Genomic DNA, 20,554 nt, shown 5'->3' on the forward strand with positions numbered 1-20,554 from the left:
CCTGGACACGGTTTGTAGACCACTGGTCTGTCCCTGCGGGAATTTGCGGAAAAAACTCCCGAAAACTTGCGCAAGAAATAATTGCGCCAGAAAGTAACAAAAAATGCGACGAAATGTGCGGAATGATGCCGAACTTGCCAGGAATTCGCGGAATTATTTGCAGAAAATTGCGGATTTGGGCCAAATCACGAAATTTGATGCATCGTATATCTACTCGGGAGTCGTACTGTGCAACTAACCTACAGGATCATGGAAATAACTGCGTGAAAAGTGCATAACAATGTGAGATGTAGTGCAGAAAACAACAAAAAACGCGGGAAATCGCGGATTTTGCTGAAAATCGCGGGTTTGGGCCAAAATCGCGAAATTTGCTGCATCCGTGGAATCGCGATTTCCTGGAGGGACAGACTGGTAGACTGTACAGGTCTGTAGAGTGTTGTGTAGCGCGCGTACTACAACACTCGGTGCATGCATGAATTTCTCTGACTGCTCAGTTGGCGCTACCACTGTCTGTCGCAGTACCAGTACCCCAAACAGATAACACAAGCCGCACTCCGGATATATCACGCTAAACATGATTTCATCCGGATAGACCCCCCCCCCGCAGATCCACTTATTATTCAATACGAGATCAAAGAAAGAAAAATTATTCAGAACCGAGCAGCAGTGATATCCTGGACATCCGTACACTACATGACATGCACATGTAGATTGTAGTGACTTGTTGATGCGAAGCAAGAGAGCCTGGTCAGGACCATTGCTAGGATCGGTCTATGTTAGTTCTATATCCTCATGCGAACAAGGCACGTCACCGGGCTACAACACACGTGGTTGGACACAATCCGATCTCACATGGTCGTGCCGTGCCGCCTTACAGAAAAACACCCCCCCCCCCCAAACACACACACAGATCATGGCAGACGCTACTACCTTTCAAACATGTGGCTCAGTCAAAAATCAGGATCCTGGCTACTCCAGATATACATGCACCAGGTGTAATATGGACAATGGAAGCTGAAAACACACATGTGGAGGATTCACAATAATAATACTTTTAAGTATCAAGGTACATGATTGTACAAGCACGCACAAAGAAAAAATATGGGAATTGAATGCACAGACACTCAAACACTCACGCACAAACTCAACAATGCCTTGATTTCAAAAACACAATCAATATGCATACTACACTAGCACTAGCAGCACTACCCTCTCACATCCGATGTGCTCAGTTACCCAGTTACTCAGCCACTGAGTTACTCAGTTACTCAGCCAATGGAGTAGAATGAAACAAGACGCAGCACCAACTTCCTCAGTGTTCAGCTCAGGAGAGAAAGTGGGAAAGAATCGAAGAAATGAAAAGTTCAATCATAAGACAAAAAGAGATGTCCACAACTTTCTTAGTAATCACAAATCGGACCTCATACTCCAGCCTCACATGATATCACACACTTCCTCACGGCACAACTCGGCAGAGTATACTGCTGTTCAGAGATATCTGAGAGAACACAGAAGAATCACACAAACAGCAAATACAATTTTTGTGATCGGGAAAGTATTACACAGCGCACTCCACTCTCCATGGTGGTTGTCCAGTTTCTTTCCCGACCTGGCTGGCTACTTGTTCATGTATCTCAGTTCCATACTGTTACGATCGCAAGAGTACATAAAGCAGAATGTGCGACTCTGTAGATGGGTTCTGGACAGTAGAATTCTCCGTTTATATACGTTTTTGATTGGTCATGGATGATTCACTTCTATACTCTTACTCTGTATCAATCAGACCTGTCAGTGTGATATCAGTTTTAAAGAAAATCTAGACGGCAAAGATTACGTAAGCTATATGGTGCACTTCTCCATATCTAGTTCTACTTTCTGTGTAGGACTCCGTGACCAGTCCAGGACCTGTGACCAGTCCAGGCCTGTGACTAGTCTAGACCCTGTGAACAGTCCATGCCCTATGAACATTCCAGGCCCTGTGACCATTCCAGGCCCTGTGGCCAGTCCAGGCCATGTGACCAGTCCAGACCCTGTGAGTAGTCCAGGCCCTGTGACTAGTCCAGGCCCTGTGACCAGTCCAGGCCCTGTGACCAGTCCAGGCCCTGTGAGTAGTACAGGCACTGTGAACAGTCACTGGTCCTGTAACCAGTCATATCGTCAACAAAAAAACTAATGCCCTGTGACTAGTCGCAATACCAAACAAACATGGCTGAACCAATCACAGTTTCTACTGTGCCCCCAGACAAGTCACGAGGAACCTATAAGAAAGGAAATTGTCAATATTCTCAATAGATAGTCCACTACACAACTCTAGGGGTTCACAATACCCACTGCTAATCAGCACACTCCTTTATGGTGGTACAGCCTCCTGGAACACATCATGGTCAGCCAAGATATCGGATATTCTTCTACTGATAGACTTGAGGAGATCTTGTATTATCACCGGCGGATGGTTAGACTGGGTATTCAGGTATAGTGTTGTCCTTGTCACCTTTTTCAGGTCCCGTTTGGCGTTACCCTGCGCACAGGGTTCTCCCCTGCTAGCGGACCGCGCTCAGACTGTGCAGGTTGCGCCACTGCACTGTATTACCATTTCCCGACAACAATAGTGTTGTGGCGCCCGGTTTCGGTATGATTTGTATTGACCGTTTACAGGTTTGCTTGTGTGATAACGAAGAAGTTCACTACTTCTAGGTTAACAATGATCGTAATCTTCAACCAATGACACAGAGGCAGTGCGCCTTAATGCTCAAATGCCCGGAATGGGTAGAGCGTAGTACGCAAAATCTTAAACCCATGACACTGGAATTCCTGGATTATAGTCTTCCACAGGCCATCTAACCAGTCTCACTACCCGTTGCAGGGCATAGCTTAAGGATTTCATTTAGCTCGGACAAATGTCCTTCCGTTTTGAAATCTGTCCGGACATGACCGGACATTTTCCACAACACATTTTCAGGGTGTTTATTCTCTTTTTTTAGTAGTACTGAAGTATATTCACAATGACTCATTATGTGGACGTATCTCACACATTACTATGTACAATTCGCCAATTTATTTGTATTAGAAACTGAACTTTTTTTTTTACTGACGACAAATGTATGCACAAGAAAGCGTTGCAGTCAAGAATTTTGCGAACGCGATATGCTCCTTGCAGAGAAGGTAAGTCAGTTCGAATTTGCGTCGTGCAATAGCGGCAGCACCATCGTCCATCTTGCACAGTGCCTTCGCAATTGGAGCGAATTCGAGGGCATTTCGAGCAGGACACTCTTGCCTACGGAAAAGATTCATTGCTCGTTTATGCATCTCCGTTCCAGCATGATCCTTGAACGCTGATATTCTCAGGTTCTTGGATCCGGTTATGAAAGCCTCGCTGAAGTTTTTACAACTGCGGACTCTGTCTACAAACTTGATGCACACGGAACACTTCGAACATTCTGCTGTCGAAAGTGTGAATTGACTGTAGCAACCGCGTTGCTACAGGCGGATCAAGTAAATCTGGTGAAGTCTACGCCTGAGGCTACGGTGTAGACGTGTTAGTTGTACGATATGCAAGTCGCATTTGGCACGAAGCTCCGAAGAAAGCCCAACTCTGCATAAAAAGGTCGAAAGGTCGCTGCTCTTTTTTTCCTTTTTGACCGGACACTATGTCCGGTGAAATTGAAAGCGTCCGGTCAGTGGCCGAAAATGGCCGGAAAATGTCCGATGTCCGGCCGTTAATCTATGCCCTGCGTTGTATTCTTCAGCATAGCTAATTCACCACCAAGATATAGCCAGATCGACTCCTTGCTGATGTGTTTTTCTAGTTCGGTTAGATCGAGAGAATGCGCCCCAACAACTCGCATACCGTAGTGACGCACATAAAGACCCATGCGCTTATGAGTGAGTTTTTGCGTTATTTGCTATTTTGGCGGGTCATTTTGTCTCACACATAGGCACATGCGCTTGAGTTGCTGGTGTACCGGTACCTTGCATAATTATGCACATAGTGCAATACCGCAATGCACATTGAACTATGTGAATATGGTATTTTTGTGGTGTCTGTTTGTCGCGGGATGGACTGCATTTAGATTCACTTAGGAACCATCGCAAAAGTTCGCAGAAGCCCCTGAAACGAAGAGCATACGTTTGGGGGGGGGGGGGGGGAGGGAGTCGGTGTCGAAAATCGCAAACCGGGCTTCAATTCAAAAAAGTATTGACGACATGTAGGAGCTGATATAGATTAGCATGCCATCACAGCCGGCGTAGATCGCTTGTCAGGACGCGTAGTCCATTCATGCAACTGCGCGTGTCGCGTAATGCTCAAAGGATACAACTGCATAGCTTTAGCTGTTCTCGTTCTTAGATCACCCACTGCAAGGTGATATCATCGTTGCATTTATAAAGTGCTGTACATTGTTACACACTGATACAACAATGCTTGGGTAGTATATTATGATAATTATTATGTGTGAGCATCCAAGTGAAATAATGAAGCCCATATTGTGACTGTCGTTTCGTTTGAGGGGGGGAGGGAGGGGGGTCAGGCCCGAAACTAACGGTCTTCGTTTCGGGGGCTTCTGCGAACTTTTGCGATGGTCCCTTATAAGCCCATGCGCTTATTTGTCAGGGTGCGCTTATGCCCGGGTATAGGCACATGCTCTTATATGCACGTCACTACGGTACCTCACTCCCATCAAAGAAGTCAAATCCCCTACACTGTATTAGTGTTCAGCAATATAGACATTGCAACCAATGAGGCTGGAAGAGTAAAACTACACCGTGGCAGCCTGGACATCCGACGCTCTGTTGCTGCCCTCTGCTACCTGTTCAAGCTCCACTATCTGACTGGCCCTGCCATGATCACAGCCCTCCTACCCCCTCCAGCCCGGGCCCGCACCCGAGCCAGCGTGCGCACAATTGCGAGCCACCATCCGTTCCAGCTGACCAAGACTGTCCCACCTCAGTCTCGGAACAATGTCCTTCCCCCACTGTATGATTGACACCTGGAATTGCCTCCCAGCCTCTATCCTCAGTGCTCGCCCCTCCCAGAAGTCGATGCAGACCTTCAAGAAGAAGGTCTATGACCACCTGAAGCAGTCTGACTGGGACTGGGCAACCGACCGCCTCTAGCCTCCTCCAGGATTATGACCCTGCTTCTCCCACCCCAAGCCTAATTGGGGCCAATCCTGAGTAGCCAATCTCCATTGCTACCCTATTGCACCCTTCATTTGACACTCTTCATTCACTCCTATTATCTGTTTGATTATTTGCTATTTTCTGCTGTGTTCCAAAGTTAGATCCTCTCCTTCGTTCTAAATCTTCCATTTTCTCCCGTGCTTTTTCCCCTCGTGCTTATGCTCCCCTCCCGAATTTGGTGCGCCTGCCATGTGAAGATGCCGAGACCTCTGGTCGGTTGAGCATGGCAAGCACCACCAGCACCATCTCACCCCATGCTAGCCCCATGTACCTGCCGGTGAGTTGTGTATTTTGTAAAAAATAAAAATAAAATAAAAAAATTAAAAAAGTTAAACCATCTAACACTCTGTAACTTACCATCTTGTAGACTATGACATCAGTGTGTATGTCCATCACTGCTTGGCGGGTAACAGGTCTTTGAACACGGTGATGTGGTACGGATAATTGATCAGCAAATCCGGGATAGTGTGGCTGCTTTTCTGAGAGTGCCGAGCGCCATGTTTGAGTACCATCTATCAATGCAGAAAGAAATAGTGAAGCACGTCAAAAATGTACGCTCATCCAGTGGAGATGAAAGTCCCGATAGTCAATCTGTCACTGAACACAGTCTCCAGAAGTATGGAATCAAGCAAGAGTACGAGTGTGAGATTGCCTAATCACAGCCCGCCGCCCGAAGCGCGAAGGGCTGTGATGTAGGCTGATCGAACACGACAACGAGTGTTTTGATTACATTTCTCACATGCACCCATGCTTGAAACTCATATCGAACTTGTAAATACTTCGCGAAGGGCTGTGATTGGCTGATAGAATATGAACACGACTGGTTTGATTGGATTTCTGACATGAACACGCACTTTGATCTTCCGATGGCGCTTGAAAGCACGACTCAACCTTCTCCAGACCGAGTCGTGTAAAAAAAGCGAGCTTGTTCCGTAGATCAAAGCTCTAGTGGAGCGGGCTTTGATCGTAAAATCAAAGCCCGCCTGGGCGGGCTTTGATGGGAAAATCAAAGCCCGCTCCACTAAATATGGAGTTCTACTTCTTGTAGCATGCTTTGATCGCCGCATCTAGGCCCTGCTAGGTGCAATGCGATTGGTCATCTCCGTGCCTACAGTCTTGTGACATGTCAGCAGGGTAAGATTGAGTCGTACTACGAGACTTGGGCAACAGAATGTAGTCAAACCACTCAAACCTCTCATTAAGTGCAAGCTCCTTTTTCTAACCTGCACTGTAGAATCAAGACAGGCATCATCAAAGGCAAAAACACCAGCACAAGAACTCACCGGAATAATGTAACATCCTTGAGATTTGAGTACCGATGCCTCAAGAGTGTTATATCCGTTAGGTGTACGTATAGGATGACGCAGTAACCGTGTGTCACTCACACCTCGACATGCCACAACACTGAAACCATGACGCCTAGCTGCAGTCATATCTACTGATACACCGTTGTATACATCAGCTGGATACGCTTCAGTCTCGACTGGTTCATGGTCTTGGTTGAATATGCAGAATGCCTGAACTTCCACACCATCAACCAGAGATATGCCAGTGGTGTACTTTGGGCCAATGAAGTATGACAGCATGTCATACATTCGACCTGACTGCCGACTTGTCACATCCTTCTGGAACCGCACTGAACATCTGTTCATTATCTGTAGCCGCTGGTTGTTAGTGACAGGGAGGGTGCTGTGCAAATATAGAAGTTGGACAAGTTCAGGATGGCATTCTGCACAGAAGTCAGGGCAGAGAGAATTGAGAGAAGCACACAGTGGTATGGACATAGACCAACAGATACATTTTTGGATGACATTGTGAAAATGAAAAAATCAAAGATCCATGAAATCTGAAAGTGATCCATTTGTCATTTCCACGCCAACAGACTACTTCCTATAAAACAGACACAGTCAGGGGAACAACACTGGATGAATTTTTGTTGGTGTGTGAGTTACGAATTTGGTGCACATACTTCTTGAAGTACATACAAGTCCATACTATCTGTCCTATTTCCAAACATCATCAGGATGCATATTGCACACTGCACATTGTACTGCATTCTGGTGATAGTAATTTACAGGAAATGCCGAAACTAATACAGTGGACTGAAGTGTGATTTTGGAGTGCCGAGGAATAGAGCAGGTGTGCTCAAAACTTCCAATTGTACGGTATAGTTGCAGGATGCCTCACCCGTATCACTAGAATGTAGTTGATTGCTAAAATACTAACACAAGTTTGGAATGGCTTCAGACTGTCCATCTGCATGACTCATAATCATACCTATAATCCTGCCATCATGACGATTTTAGAAACCCCAAGTTGGATCATCAGTTTACAACATACATCATCATCATTATGTATGTGAAAGTGACCCTGCATCAGCAGAGTACTGTGCAGCAAAACCATAAACTGAGATAGTTTCTTGTCTTGTTAAAAACAACACTTGGTTTAAACTTTGAGACACCAAGGACAATAACTATAGAGGCAAGGGCGTGCTTGGCGAGGGGCACAGGGGGCAGGTGCACCCACCAAAATATTTCGACCGGGGTTTTGAAAAGTCACCAATGTATTGCGGAAAGCCCGACCTCGCGGGAGCACATCCGCAGATGAGGTGCTCAAGCTGTTCTTTTGACGCTCTCCTCGCCGAATCCTGTCCAGATACGTCAACTAGTGTGACAATTGTTCTTAGCTGTATCCGTGCAATGTGTGTTTGCATCGGCCTGCCCGGCACAGTGCCGTCGATTGATTGGTTTTTAAACATTTGTAAAGTTTTCATCCTATATTTTGAAAAAATTGATATGATGCTGTACTGTAAAACTCGTATGTTGAGTAATAAATAAATGTAGAAAGGAAAAAGACATTATGGATACGAGTTAAGAGTAACTCTCCATCACTGTAACATGATACTTTATACAGTCAGAAAGTGCAATAACTAGGCACAAAACTGACAGAGTACTGAGACATTCGACGTCCTGACACCTAGCTTCAACACATCTCCGTAGCGCTAACCGACAGCCTTCCAACTTGGAAGGTTCAAGGTTATGGAAAAGACCAAAGAGGGGGAAGGCAAGCGCAACGAAAACGAGCAAAAGCTACAGTCCCAACGGAACAAAGAATGTATGTGTTCCCCTCTTTGGTCTTTTCCATAACCTTGAACCTTCCAAGTTGGAAGGCTGTCGGTTAGCGCTACGGAGATGTGTTGAGGCTAGGTGTCAGGACGTCGAATGTCTCAGTACTCTGTCAGTTTTGTGCCTAGTTATTGCACTTTCTGACTGTATAAAGTATCATGTTACAGTGATGGAGAGTTACTCTTACCTCGTATCCATAATGTCTTTTTCCTTTCTACATGCTGTACTGTGTTCATTCTTGATGATATACAATCTTTGTAACAGTAATAATGACGTCACATGTGCAAATATCTGATGATGTCACCGGTACAACCTTTTGAAAAATGCTGTTGTCTGGAAGTGGTGCACCCCCCCCCCCCCCCCCCCCCCCCTGGAAGGGGAGCCGAGCACGCCCCTGAGAGGATTGGGGTATGGGTTTCAATTGCAACTCTGTGTAAGCAGAAATTCCACAACCAACAGACATAAGTCTCTATTCAATAGCTTATTCCAGAATAGACTTACTCTGTATCAGATGATCAACACTGATCAGCTTCAGCAAGGCACTGCACTCTACACCACACAGTGTACAGTAGAGAAGTAGTCTGAATACTTGAGTATGACGATCCTTGGGATCACCTGTACTGTGTATGGTCAAATAACGATTCGTCAAGTTTTGCGCCAGGTGACGATCAAGTATATTCAACAAAAACAATGCATGAGCATGCCGATCAATATCTCTACATTCCTCAATACACATGACATCAAGCTGCTGTTGTAGTAACTTCGTGAATCCTGCAGTTGAACATCGGCACTTTGCGGCCCAGTACACTGCCCATCTCAGGTTGTGCTGGTTCTTGCTTTCTTGCCAGACATACGTAGGTAGACTGGCTAGTTGCTTCAGTGCAGATACTGCCAGTGTGGTCACGTCAGTGTTCTCCTCATTGACAAGAGCACATGCCCGCAGGATACCTCTAACCATATTTGGATAGCGTAGTTCAGTAACATGCCGTTGGATGAGAGAACATTGTGATAGTAGATAGCTGGGTTGAAAAGTGTGTGACTTCACAATGCTATCACAGATTGACTCAATAGCATCATAGGCATCACGTACCGTAGTGACTTGACGACCAGACTGATCTGATCTCCACCTAACTGACTGCCTGGACTGTGCTGATGTCTGAGTCACCTTGCTAGTAACACATAACCTTGATCCGCTGGTTGACTGGACTAACCGGCTCTGTACACTCACAGCATAACCACGCTGAACAAACTTACTGACAGTCTTGAGATTGCCAGGTAACTTTGAAGCAAACATGTTCTCCTGGTGATGTTGTATATTCAGTAGTACACGGGTGTATAGCGTACAGTGTATGGTGTGGATTACTGGGAATTTGTCAGAAGATTACGTACTGCCGGTCTGTAGAGAATAACACACAGTGCGGCAAAATACACACACACACACACACACACACATACACACATACACATATACACACACATACACACACACATATACAACAGATCAGATACGACTATACATGCAACTGTACACAATATCTACAGCCGCAGTGCTAGACATGATGAAATCCGGGATCATGAATAATACATTTCCGGCCATACAGCGGTGCACAACCCAATGTTGGAAAGTCTACAGCTGCACAGTGTCCAGTACTAGCTGACTTACATGAACCAGATTTCAGTGACCAACACTTACTGCCTCAATCAGATCAATCACGAAGGACGTGATTTGTAAAACTGCTTTTTTGGGTTTTCAGTAGAATGCAAAAGATCACTTCAGTCAGTTTATAACTACATGTACACGTGTTGTTTGACTCGAAAACAAACTTCAGTCAACCACACCGAAATTCCCTGGAAATTATTATTTAGCCTAACTAAGGATGAGTAAACGAGTTACCAACATGTACCCCGGCGTACTTGTTCTCTACTACATGTAGTTTTAGGAGTTGTTAAACCTCTCGATTTCTTCGTCGGCCGAAAGGTCGGATAGGGTGGTGAGATTATGCATATCCGATACACAACACAGTATTACATTGCCACATTGGGCGCAGGGCAGCAGGGCTACAACTGCATGTACTGTAAAAGCCATATATATATAACGAAGTGCTAAGTCTAACGAGTTAACGAGGGGAAATCTGTCGTTAAAATAGAAATCGTTATACAGAAATCGATACATATACTGTCCTATTGAGCGTTGGGAATAGGTGAGAATCGTTACCTTTGGTACACGTAAACCAGTCGATTTTGGGAAATCGTTATATATGCGCCTCGTTAGAATAATGGCTTTTACAGTAGTTGCTACTGTCTTCTGTCTTCCCGAAAAGCTATTTGCCGCAGTTGAGTTTCCGCTGGGGGCTGATTGTTAGAGCAGATCATTTTGGGTGGTTCTTTCGCACACAGGTTCAGCTTTATCGAAGCCCAATATTGTTGCCGACATGGAGCCTTCACGATCACCGGGATGGACTGGTAGTCCGGTACGCGAAGCTGGGTCCACGTGCGCGCGAGGGTGTACGTGATCTCTTTTACGATCAATTTTGTTTGTGATATCATATGCCATGAATAAAATGCGTTGTGAATTCTGGTCGTTCGTTTACATGGCCGGAATTCGCACATTCTGGTCATTCGAGAAGTACAAAACCCAGTTCCAGAATTGTGCAAACGTGTAATGGAAAGCGCCCATTGAAATCCGGAAAACTCTAACGCACTCAGCGGTCTCAGCCCGGCAGTCAACTATTGTTTCTTCAACATTCATCTTCTTTTTTGTACATACATAATTCTCTTACCCCAGTAAGTTTTGATAGCGGTATGATACAGTTGCACAGTGAATAGAGATGTTCAGCACTGCGCAGATTACCACAGCAACACTGTTGTGAATGTAACAAACTATTATCCACGTCAGTAGCCGGCAATAGTGCACCTTCTCAGCGATCGACGCCAGGATAAGGAATATTCTTCAACTGATGAGATAAACCAGCGAGTGCCACTAAGTCCTTTCTGACCTTAGCATAACAACACGCTAGCGCTAGCTGGTAGATCTACATAAGTCATTATGAAGGCGAGATCGAGGTACCCTTGACTCTTGTTGTTTCTTGTTTTGTTTTTTTAGCGCAAATGGCCAAATTTATTATTAACCCTTTGTGGGTCTTACTCAATGTATGTGAGGGGTGGTCACGCAAACACGCGTACAAACAACGAGCCATAACTCAAGTTCCGTGAGTTGTAGGTATGGGTAAACTATAATTATATTTTCAAAATCTGTATGCCTGGACGCGTCCAGAAAACACAAATATGACTATGTCCAGGCAAGGATATGACCCGTGGTAGCCCTTCAAGTTGAGAGAAAATACAATTGCGAACAAAAATGCACAAAAATCACAGCACGAAGTGCATACCAAGTTCGTGATGGAGCTGAAGTCCTATGATAAACAATCAGGTAAGCGCTACGTCTTGGTGAAGAATATATTATGCTCCTTATCCCGTCCTTGAACTCCAATACCTCGCCATCGGCGATGCTCCAGCAGCAACAGTTCCACAATATCACAATTTTGGTTCGTTCACATCAGCGCCGCTCGCGTCAGATTCACTCTCGCTCAGATGAGTACTCAGGCGCGATGTCACGCGTGCCGTGATTCTCACGGCCAGGCGAATCAGCTGATCGCACCTGACAAGTCCTTGTGAGAGTTGCTGTTGCTGTGCTTCCTCGCTGGTTGGTAAATTTGATTTCTTCATTCGGGGACGATTTATTTGAGCTAGGAGGACTCAACGGAGCTCTCTTTCTCACGACATTACACTGGAAATCCTCCAGAGACATCCAGCCTAGACTGGTGCCGTCAGTGTCCCCAGAAAGCTTTTCTGACACGGCTTCAAGAGATGCACTCCCATTCTCGAAATGCGCGCATGGCGGATGGTCGTCTTTTCCAATTTCACCAGACTTCAGTCGATCGATACTGCAAAATTTTGTATGGTAAGTATGGTTGTTTTTTACACCGTTGGAAAGCCTGGGACCTCAGCTACGAGTGGAGCACCATTTTAGTTGTCTCCTAGCAACAAAACTCACAGAAAATGCGATTTTACTGTAAGGGTCACATACGACCCTTACGCTTATGTGAGACCCATAAAGGGTTAAATAATTTGCAAAAAGGCTTTTGATAACACACGCGTCATCACTCACGTGTCAAACCCCACGGACACCACTCACCAGTCCTAACCTAGTACATTATTATACAGTGCATGCTGCTCAATGAAATCCAGTCACGTCACTCAAATACACGCCGGGCGTTGCGCAGCCCTAGACCTGCGAACACTGGGCTGCAAAATGGTGCAAGGTGCAAACTTGAGTGACGAGACTGGATTTCATTGAGCGGGACTGTAGTAAGTACAGTCCTGCTCGATGAAATCCAGTCTCGTCACTCAAGTTTGGGCCTTGCACCATTTTGCAGCCCAGTGTTTTCAGGTCCAGAACTGCACGTACTTGAGTGACGGAACTGGATTTCATTGAGCAGTACTTTAGTGGTACCTGTACTGGACACGGTCGTCTGTATTGTAGCGCGCGTACAATCATATCAGTCGGTGTATGCATGATTTTATCTGACTGCTGAGTTGGCGCTACCACTAGTACCTCAAACAGATAACACAGTTACTTCACAAGCCGCACTCCGGACATTACGCTAAACATTGTATTCATCCGGATAGACCCCCCCCCCCCCCCCCGTAGATCCACTTATTATTCAATACGAGATCAAAGAAAGACAAATTACTGAGTATTCAGAACCGGGCAGCAGTGATATCCTGGACATCCGCGCACTACATGACATGCACATGTAGATTGTAGTGACTTGTTGATGCAAAACAAGAGAGCCTGGTCAGGACCATTGCTAGGATCGGTCTATGTTAGTTCTATATCCTCATGCGAACAAGCCACGTCACCAGGCTACAACACACGTGGTTGGTCACAATCCGATCTCACATGGTCGTGCCGTGCCGCCTTACAGCCCCCCCCCCCCCCCACACACACACAAACACAGATCACGGCAGACGCTACTACCTTTTTTAAGTTTTAAATATGTAGCTCAGTCAAAAATATGGATCCTGGCTACTCCAGATGCTACTTGTACTATGTGTAGTATGGACAATGGAAGTGGAAAACACACAATGTCATGTGGAGGATTCACAATATCAAGGTACACTGTACTGTATAAGCACGCACAAAGAACAAAGAATTGGGAACTGAATGCACAGACACGCAAACATTCACGCACAAACTCAACAATGCCTTGATTTCAAAAAACACAATCAACACGCATACTACACTAGCACTAGCAGCACTACCCTCTCGCATCCGGTGTACTCAGTTACTCAGTTATTCAGTTACTCAGCCGGGAGTGGAATTAAAGAAGAGGCAGCTTCCTCATTGTTCAGCTAAGCAGAAAAAGTGGCAAAGAATCAGAGAAATGAAAACTTCAATCACAAGACCAAAAGAGTTGTCCACAACTTTCTTAGTAATCACAAAACGGACTTCATATTCCAGTCTCACATGATATCACGGCACAACTCGGCATAGTATACTGCTGTTCAAAGATATCTGAGAGAACACAGAAGAATCGCACAAAGAGCAAATACAATTGTTTGTGATCGGGAAAGTATTACTCAGTTCACTCCACTCTCCATGGTGGTTGCCAAGTTTTTTTTCCGACCAGGCTAGCTACTTGTTCATGTATCTCTGTTCCATACTGTTACGATTGCAAGAGTACATAAAGCAGAATGTGCGACTCTGTGGATGGGTTCTGGACAGTAGAATTCTCCGTTTTGATTGGACATGGATGATCCACTTCTATACTCTTGCTCTGTGTCAATCAGACCTGTGATATCAGTTTTAAAGAAATTCTAGACGGCAAAGATTACGTAAGCGATATGGTGCATTTCTGCATATCTAAGTCTGGTTTTCTGTGTAGAACTCCGTGACCGGTCCAGGCCCTGTGACCAGTCCATGCCCTGTGACCAGTCCAGACCCTGTGACCAGTCCAGGCCCTGTGACCAGTCCAGGCCCTGTGACTAGTCGCAATACCAAACAAACGTGGGTGAACCAATCACAGTTTCCACTGTGCCCCCAGACCAGTCACGAGGAACCTATCAGAAAGGAATTTGTCAATATTATAGAGGTTCCGCACTACGTAAAGTTGAGCAATTGTACGTTCGTGGGCGTGAAAAAGCCGTGAATTCGCGAGTTTGCACTCCACTTACAGAAAGTTGTCTACGGAGAGTACGTAGATAGGGCTCTGATAATAAGGACGTTTAGCAATGCGAAAGTTCGAAAGAAAATTCGAGTCTGGGAATGAGTACAGAAAAAAAGCTCGAAACTTCGAAAACTTGGACGCGAAATTGCAGTGATTTGCGAAAGTAACTTTCTCTTTTCTCGGTACGCATTTGACTACAGGGAGTAGTAATTTTACAGCCCCTGCTTGAGACTTGACATCCTTAGCAAAAGTACGATAACGCTAACTTTTACGGTACTCACTCCCAGCCGTGACAAAAGACGTTATCGGATAACGGAAAAACGTTACAGAGCTCAAAATAACGGGCCGACGTTCGTTATGGAAATTCTGCAAAAAATGCAAAACTCGCATTGTTTTGTAACTGGCGGGAGATAAAAAGCACGTCGTGCAGATCGAGATGAGATCGAGAGTCGAGATTGCTTCCTCTTGTGACATTTAGCTTTTTGGCGAGTTTTGCCTTTCAGTTGACAATTTCTGCGTCCTCTGCTTCGTGCCTTTCTCCCTCTATCCCATCTGGGAAACAAAGGACCAGTTCCACGGCACTCTTGAGGAAGAAATTCATCGGCCTCTCCCAGACGTGCTGGAGCTGGAGAACCCTTACAGTCTTCGGTGCTGCGTTTAGGAAAGGGTTTCCAAGGACCTGGGAACAGCGAAAACTCATGTTCGCCGTGCTTTTGCTATTCCAGAGTAAAAGACCTCGCCAAGGTATTCTTTCGGAACGACAGCAAACTAATACCTGGTTCAAAATTTTGAATTTCCCGCATCTGTTTCCACGAAAATTCATATCGCCATGGTTGTCACGACTACTTCGTCTCAACTATAACGTACTTTGTGCTAAGGGAAAAGTCAGCTTGAACGATCCGAAGTACGGAAAGGTTTGCGTTTACGTTAGCGTTTTTTTAGCTAAGGATATCTACTGAGCTGCATATACGGTACGGTACTATAAGATACAAATAACTTCGAGAAAAAGTCATTTCGCATTGCTAAACCTCACAAATTTTCTTTTTCGAAACAGATTTTCGCGAAATATCACCACAAAAAGCTCGAATTTTCACATTGCTAAACGTCCTTACTGTAGCTGGTTCGTAAGTGGATTGGGGTACAAATTTATGACTCTCTCCCCAAGTCGATCTGGTCGTACACCGCCGCGTTCGGAGTTGCCAAGGGCAGCTACGCGATTTGAAAACTCCGTATGGCGGAACTCAGATGCGCGTGCAGTTTACGTACTGAAGTAAGACTTTCCGTAGATCGACTACGTTTTTTATTAACGTAATTACGTTATGCGGAACCTCTCTATTCTCAATAGATAGTCCACTACACAACTCTAGGGGTTCAAACACCCACTGCTAATCAGCACACTCCTTTATGGTGATACTGTCTCCTGGAACACATCATCATGCGCGTAGCACCGTATCGCAAAACTCGCAAACAAAGCAGCTGCTAGAGTGTGTCGTACCATGTCCGCAAAACACCCAAACAGGATAAAAAGTATCGAGAAGTGCCCGCGTTCAACGTTCATCCACGTGTCGATGCGTGGACTGGACCTGTATACGGGGAGGGTAGTTCCTTCATAAAATGGTTTGTATGTGGCACACTGTATGTCAGTCTTGAACATGATTGTACATGCAGCCATTGTCAGTACCTCGTCCTTTGCAAACCGTAAAACACCAGCATGATCGGAGCGAGGGGAGCTGAGTGTGAAACAAGGGGTAGTAAATACCGGTGTTTTACTGCTCCCTGGTGTGAAGTGACTACACTGTGCTGCTTTCGTCCCAACTTGCTGCTCCCTGCCATTCAAGAAGCATGTTTTCTTGCATGTATAGTCTGCTGAATCAGACTCGTTTCTGAGTGCAGTTTACCGCAAAGCTTCCAAATAAAAGGAGTTGGCTGAGCCAGTATCCTTGGCTGCCAAATGAAAATAGTGTGAATTGTATACTATGTCGCATCACATGACCATCCAAACTGAAAAGGGCTACGCTACGCCGCTGCATCATGGTCAGCCAAGATATCGGATATTCTTCTACCGATAAAAAGACTTGAGCCTTAGTTGAGGAGGTCTTGTATTATCACCGGCAGAGAGTTAGACCGGGCATGCAGGTGTAGTGTTGTCCTTGTGATCTTTATCAGGTCCCTTTTGGCGTTGCGCTGCACACGGAGTTCTCCCCTGCTAGCGGACCGCGCCCAGACTGTGCAGGTTGTACCACTGTGCGCATGCATGCATGCACTGTATTACCATTTCCCGACGACAATAGTGTTGTGGCGCCCGGTTTCGGTATGATTCGTATTGACCAGTTTACAGGTTTCCTTGTGTGATAACGAGGAAGTTCACTACTTCTAGGTTAACATTGATCGTAATCTTCAACCCATGACACTGGAATTCCTGGAATAGTCTTCCACGGGTCATCTAATCAGTCTCACTACCCGTTGTATTCATCAACATAGGTAGGCCACCACCACGATATAGCCAGATCGATTCCTTGATGTCCTTTTCTAGTTTGGTCAGATCGAAGGAAGGCGCCCAACAACTCGCATACCTCACTCCCATCAAAGAAGTCAAATCCACCACACTGTACTAGTGTTCTGCTATCAGTTATAGACATTGCACCCAATAAGGTTATAGACATTGCACCCAATGAGGTTGAAAGAATAAAACACTAAACTACACAATGGCAGATACATGTACAACATCTAACATTCTGTAACTTACCATCATGTAGACTATGACATCAGTGTGTATGTCCATCACTGCTTGGCGGGTAACAGGTCTTTGAACACGGTGATGTGATACGGATAATTGATCAGCAAATCCGGGATAGTGTGGCTGCTTTTCTGCGAGTGCCGAGCGCCATATTTGAGTACCATCTATCAAAGTAGACAGAAAGAGTGAAGTAATGCAAAATTTAAGCTCACCCAGGATAAAAAAAACTCTCTTTTAACACTGAACACAATCTTCAGATGGGTGAACAGTCTGAGACTATAAAACATTTTTTATGTCTCACAACTAGACTTGGGCAGCAGCATGTAGTACATAAACTCAAAACTATCATTACGAACAAGCTTGTTTTCCAACCTGCACTGAAGTATCAAGACATACATCATGATCAAAGGCAAAACACTAGCACTACAACTCACCGGAATAATATAACATCCTTGAGATTTGAGTGCCGATGCTTCAAGAGTGTTATACCCGTTAGGTGTACGTACAGGATGACGTTGTAACTGAGTGTCACTCACACCCCGACATGCCACAACACTGAAACCATGACGTCTAGCTGCAGTCATATCTACTGATACACCGTTGTATACATCAGCTGGATACGCATCAGTCTTCACTGGTTCATGGTCTTGGTTGAAGATGCAGAATGCCTGAACTTCCACACCATCAACCAGAGACATGCCAGTGGTGTGCTTTGGACCAATGAAGTATGACAGCATGTCATACATTCGACCTGACTGCTGACTTGCCACAGCCTTCTGGAACCGCACTGCACACCTGTTCATTATCTGTAGCCGCTGGTCGTTAGTGACAGGGAGGGTGTTGTGCAAATATAGCAGTTGCACAAGGCGAGGATCGCATTCTGCACAGAAGTCAGGCCAGAGAGAATCGAGAGAGACACACAGCGATATGGACACGTACCAACAGATATATTTTAGGATGTGAAAATGAAAAAATCAAAGATCGATGACATCAGAAAGTGATCCATTTGTCATTTCCACGCCAACAGCCTATTTCCTGTAAAACAGACACAGTCAGGGGAACAACCCTGGATGAATTTTTGTTGGGGTGTGAGTTACAAATTTGGTGCACATACTTCTTGAAGTACACACAAGTTTATTCTGTCTGACCTGTTTCCAAACATCATCAGGATGCATATCGCATATTGCACTGCATTCTGGTGATAGCAATTTGTCGAAATGTCGAAACTGATACAGTGGACTGAAGTGCGATTTCGCAGTGCTGAGGAATAAGGCAGGTGTGCTCAAAACTTCCAATTGTACTGTTTAGTTGCAGGATGCCCCACACATTTCACTAGAATGTAGTTGATTGCTGAAATACTAACACAAGTTTGGAATGGCTTCAGCCGGACTGTCCAACTGCATGATTCAAAATCATACCTATAATCCTGCCGTCATGACTTTATTTTAAAAACCCCAAGTTGAATTATGATCAGTTTACAACATACATCATCATAGTATGTATGTGAAAGCAAATCTGCACTTGCAGAATATTGTGTAGCAAAAACCATAAACTGAGATCGTTTCTGTTCTTGTTTTTAAAACAACACTTGATTTAAACTCTGAGATACCAAGGACAATAACTATAGAGAATTTTGGTATGGGTGTCAATTGCAACTCTGTGTGAGCAGAAATTCCACAACTAACAGACACAAGTCTCTATTCAATAGCTTATTCCAGAATAGACTTACTCTGTATCAGATGATCAACACTGATCAGCTTTAGCAAGGCACTGCACTCTACACCACACAGTGTGCAGTAGAGAAGTAGTGAGAGTACTTCAGTATGACGATACTTTGGATCACCTGTACTCTGTATGGTAATGTAGCGATTCGTCAAGTGTTGGGCCAGGTGACGATCAGGCACATTTAACATAAACAATGCATGTGCACAATTACCAACATGTCTACATTCCTCAATGCACATGACATCAAGCTGCTGTTGCAGTAACTTCGTGAATCTTGGAGTTGAACATCTACACTTTGCGGCCCAGTACAGTGCCCATAACAGGATGTGTTGGTTCTTGCTTTCTTGCCAGAGTTCAGTAGGTAGGCTGGCTAGCTGATTAAGTAAAGACTCTGTAAGCTTTGTCACATCAGTGTTCTCCTCATTGACAAGAGCACATGCCTGAAGGGTAACGCTAACCATGCCTGGACTCCGTAGTTCCTTCACATGTCGTTGGATGAGAGAACAGTTTGATATCAGCTCACTGGGTATAAATTTGCGCGCGTTGACAATGCTATCCGATATTGAATCAATGGCATTAACAGCATCATGTACCGTAGTGACTTGACGACCAGACTGATCTGATCTCCACCTAACTGACTGCCTGGACTGTGCTGATGTCTGAGTCACCTTACTAGCAACACATAACCTTGATCCGCTGGTTGACTGGACTAACCGGCTCTGTACACTCACAGCATAACCACGCTGAACAAACTTACTGACAGTCTTGAGATTGCCATGTAACTTTGAAGCAAACAGGTTCTCTTGGTGATGTTGTATATTCAGTAGTACACGGGTGTATAGCGTACAGTGTATGGTGTGGATTACTGAGAATTTGTCAGAAGATTACGTACTGCCGGTCTGTAGAGAATAACACACAGTGCGACAAAATACACACACACATACACATACACACATACACATACACACACACATACATATACACACACACACATACACACATACACACACACACACACACACACACACACATAAAACGTACAACACATTAGATATACATGCAACTGTACACAATAAGTTATCTACAGCCGTGCTAGATGAAATCCGGGATCATGAATAATACCGTAAAATTCCGTAAATAAGCCCACCCTAAATAACGCCCATGTCCGATAATAAGCCCAGTTTTAGGCGGTGTACACTTCAAGTCCGTTTTAGCCCCCATGCCCGAAATAAGCCCAGGGCGTAAAGTGGACAGGTGGTTTACCTATCAAATCTGTAATTTTTCGCTACATTCTTGGTTACGACCAAATTTCTAGCTGTGGTTTGATGTACCTGTACCGCGCTCAGTGTGAATGGTGGTTCACTGAAACTAGTGGGTTGCTGATAGATTGATCTTTGGCAGATTGCGTCCGAAATAACTCCCATGCCCAAATATACGCCCGGTTTTTGACGCTCTGCAAAGTATACGCCCGGGGCTTATTTTAAACAGAATTTTACGGTACATTTCCATACAGCGGTGCACAACCCAATGTTGGGAGGTCTACGGCTGCACAGTGTCCA

General features: G+C 45.0%; 2 protein-coding genes across 3 annotated transcripts in view; both read right to left on the reverse strand.

The window, feature by feature from the left end:
• Positions 1-9,276, reverse strand: part of LOC135823313 (uncharacterized) — a 41,994-nt gene extending 32,718 nt beyond the window's left edge. The window contains exon 1 of the mRNA XM_065336172.1: positions 8,805-9,276. Within this exon, the coding sequence (XP_065192244.1) occupies positions 8,805-9,261 (457 nt within the window). The 5' untranslated portion in view covers positions 9,262-9,276. The remainder of the gene's footprint in view (positions 1-8,804) is intronic.
• Positions 9,277-13,343: 4,067 nt separating this feature from the next.
• Positions 13,344-19,889, reverse strand: LOC135823314 (uncharacterized). Of its 2 annotated transcripts, none has more exons than XM_065336177.1 (4): positions 19,000-19,889; positions 17,705-18,150; positions 17,280-17,434; positions 13,344-13,718 (listed from the first exon to the last, which is right to left on the reverse strand). In XM_065336177.1, the coding sequence occupies exons 1-3, from the start codon at positions 19,454-19,456 to the stop codon at positions 17,315-17,317; spliced, it is 1,023 nt and encodes a 340-aa protein (XP_065192249.1). In that variant the 5' UTR covers positions 19,457-19,889; the 3' UTR covers positions 13,344-13,718; positions 17,280-17,314. The 2 variants fall into 2 exon arrangements, with proteins under 2 accessions (XP_065192249.1, XP_065192248.1); XM_065336176.1 differs by having other exon boundaries at positions 13,344-13,881.
• Positions 19,890-20,554: the final 665 nt, after the last annotated feature.

Source organism: Sycon ciliatum, chromosome 8 (assembly GCF_964019385.1).
Source record: "Sycon ciliatum chromosome 8, ocSycCili1.1, whole genome shotgun sequence".
In the NCBI taxonomy this organism is placed as follows: Eukaryota; Metazoa; Porifera; class Calcarea; order Leucosolenida; family Sycettidae; genus Sycon; species Sycon ciliatum.

Bases quoted from the DNA above. Each gene is read 5' to 3' on its own strand.
- LOC135823314 (XM_065336177.1), bottom strand. From the start codon at position 19,456: ATGGTTAGCGTTACCCTTCAGGCATGTGCTCTTGTCAATGAGGAGAAC. The intron at 18,151-18,999 runs GTAAGTCTATTC...ACTTCTGTGCAG, and splicing joins TGTTGATCATCTGATACAGA to AATGCGATCCTCGCCTTGTG. The intron at 17,435-17,704 runs GTGAGTTGTAGT...CTACTTTGATAG, and splicing joins AAGGATGTTATATTATTCCG to ATGGTACTCAAATATGGCGC.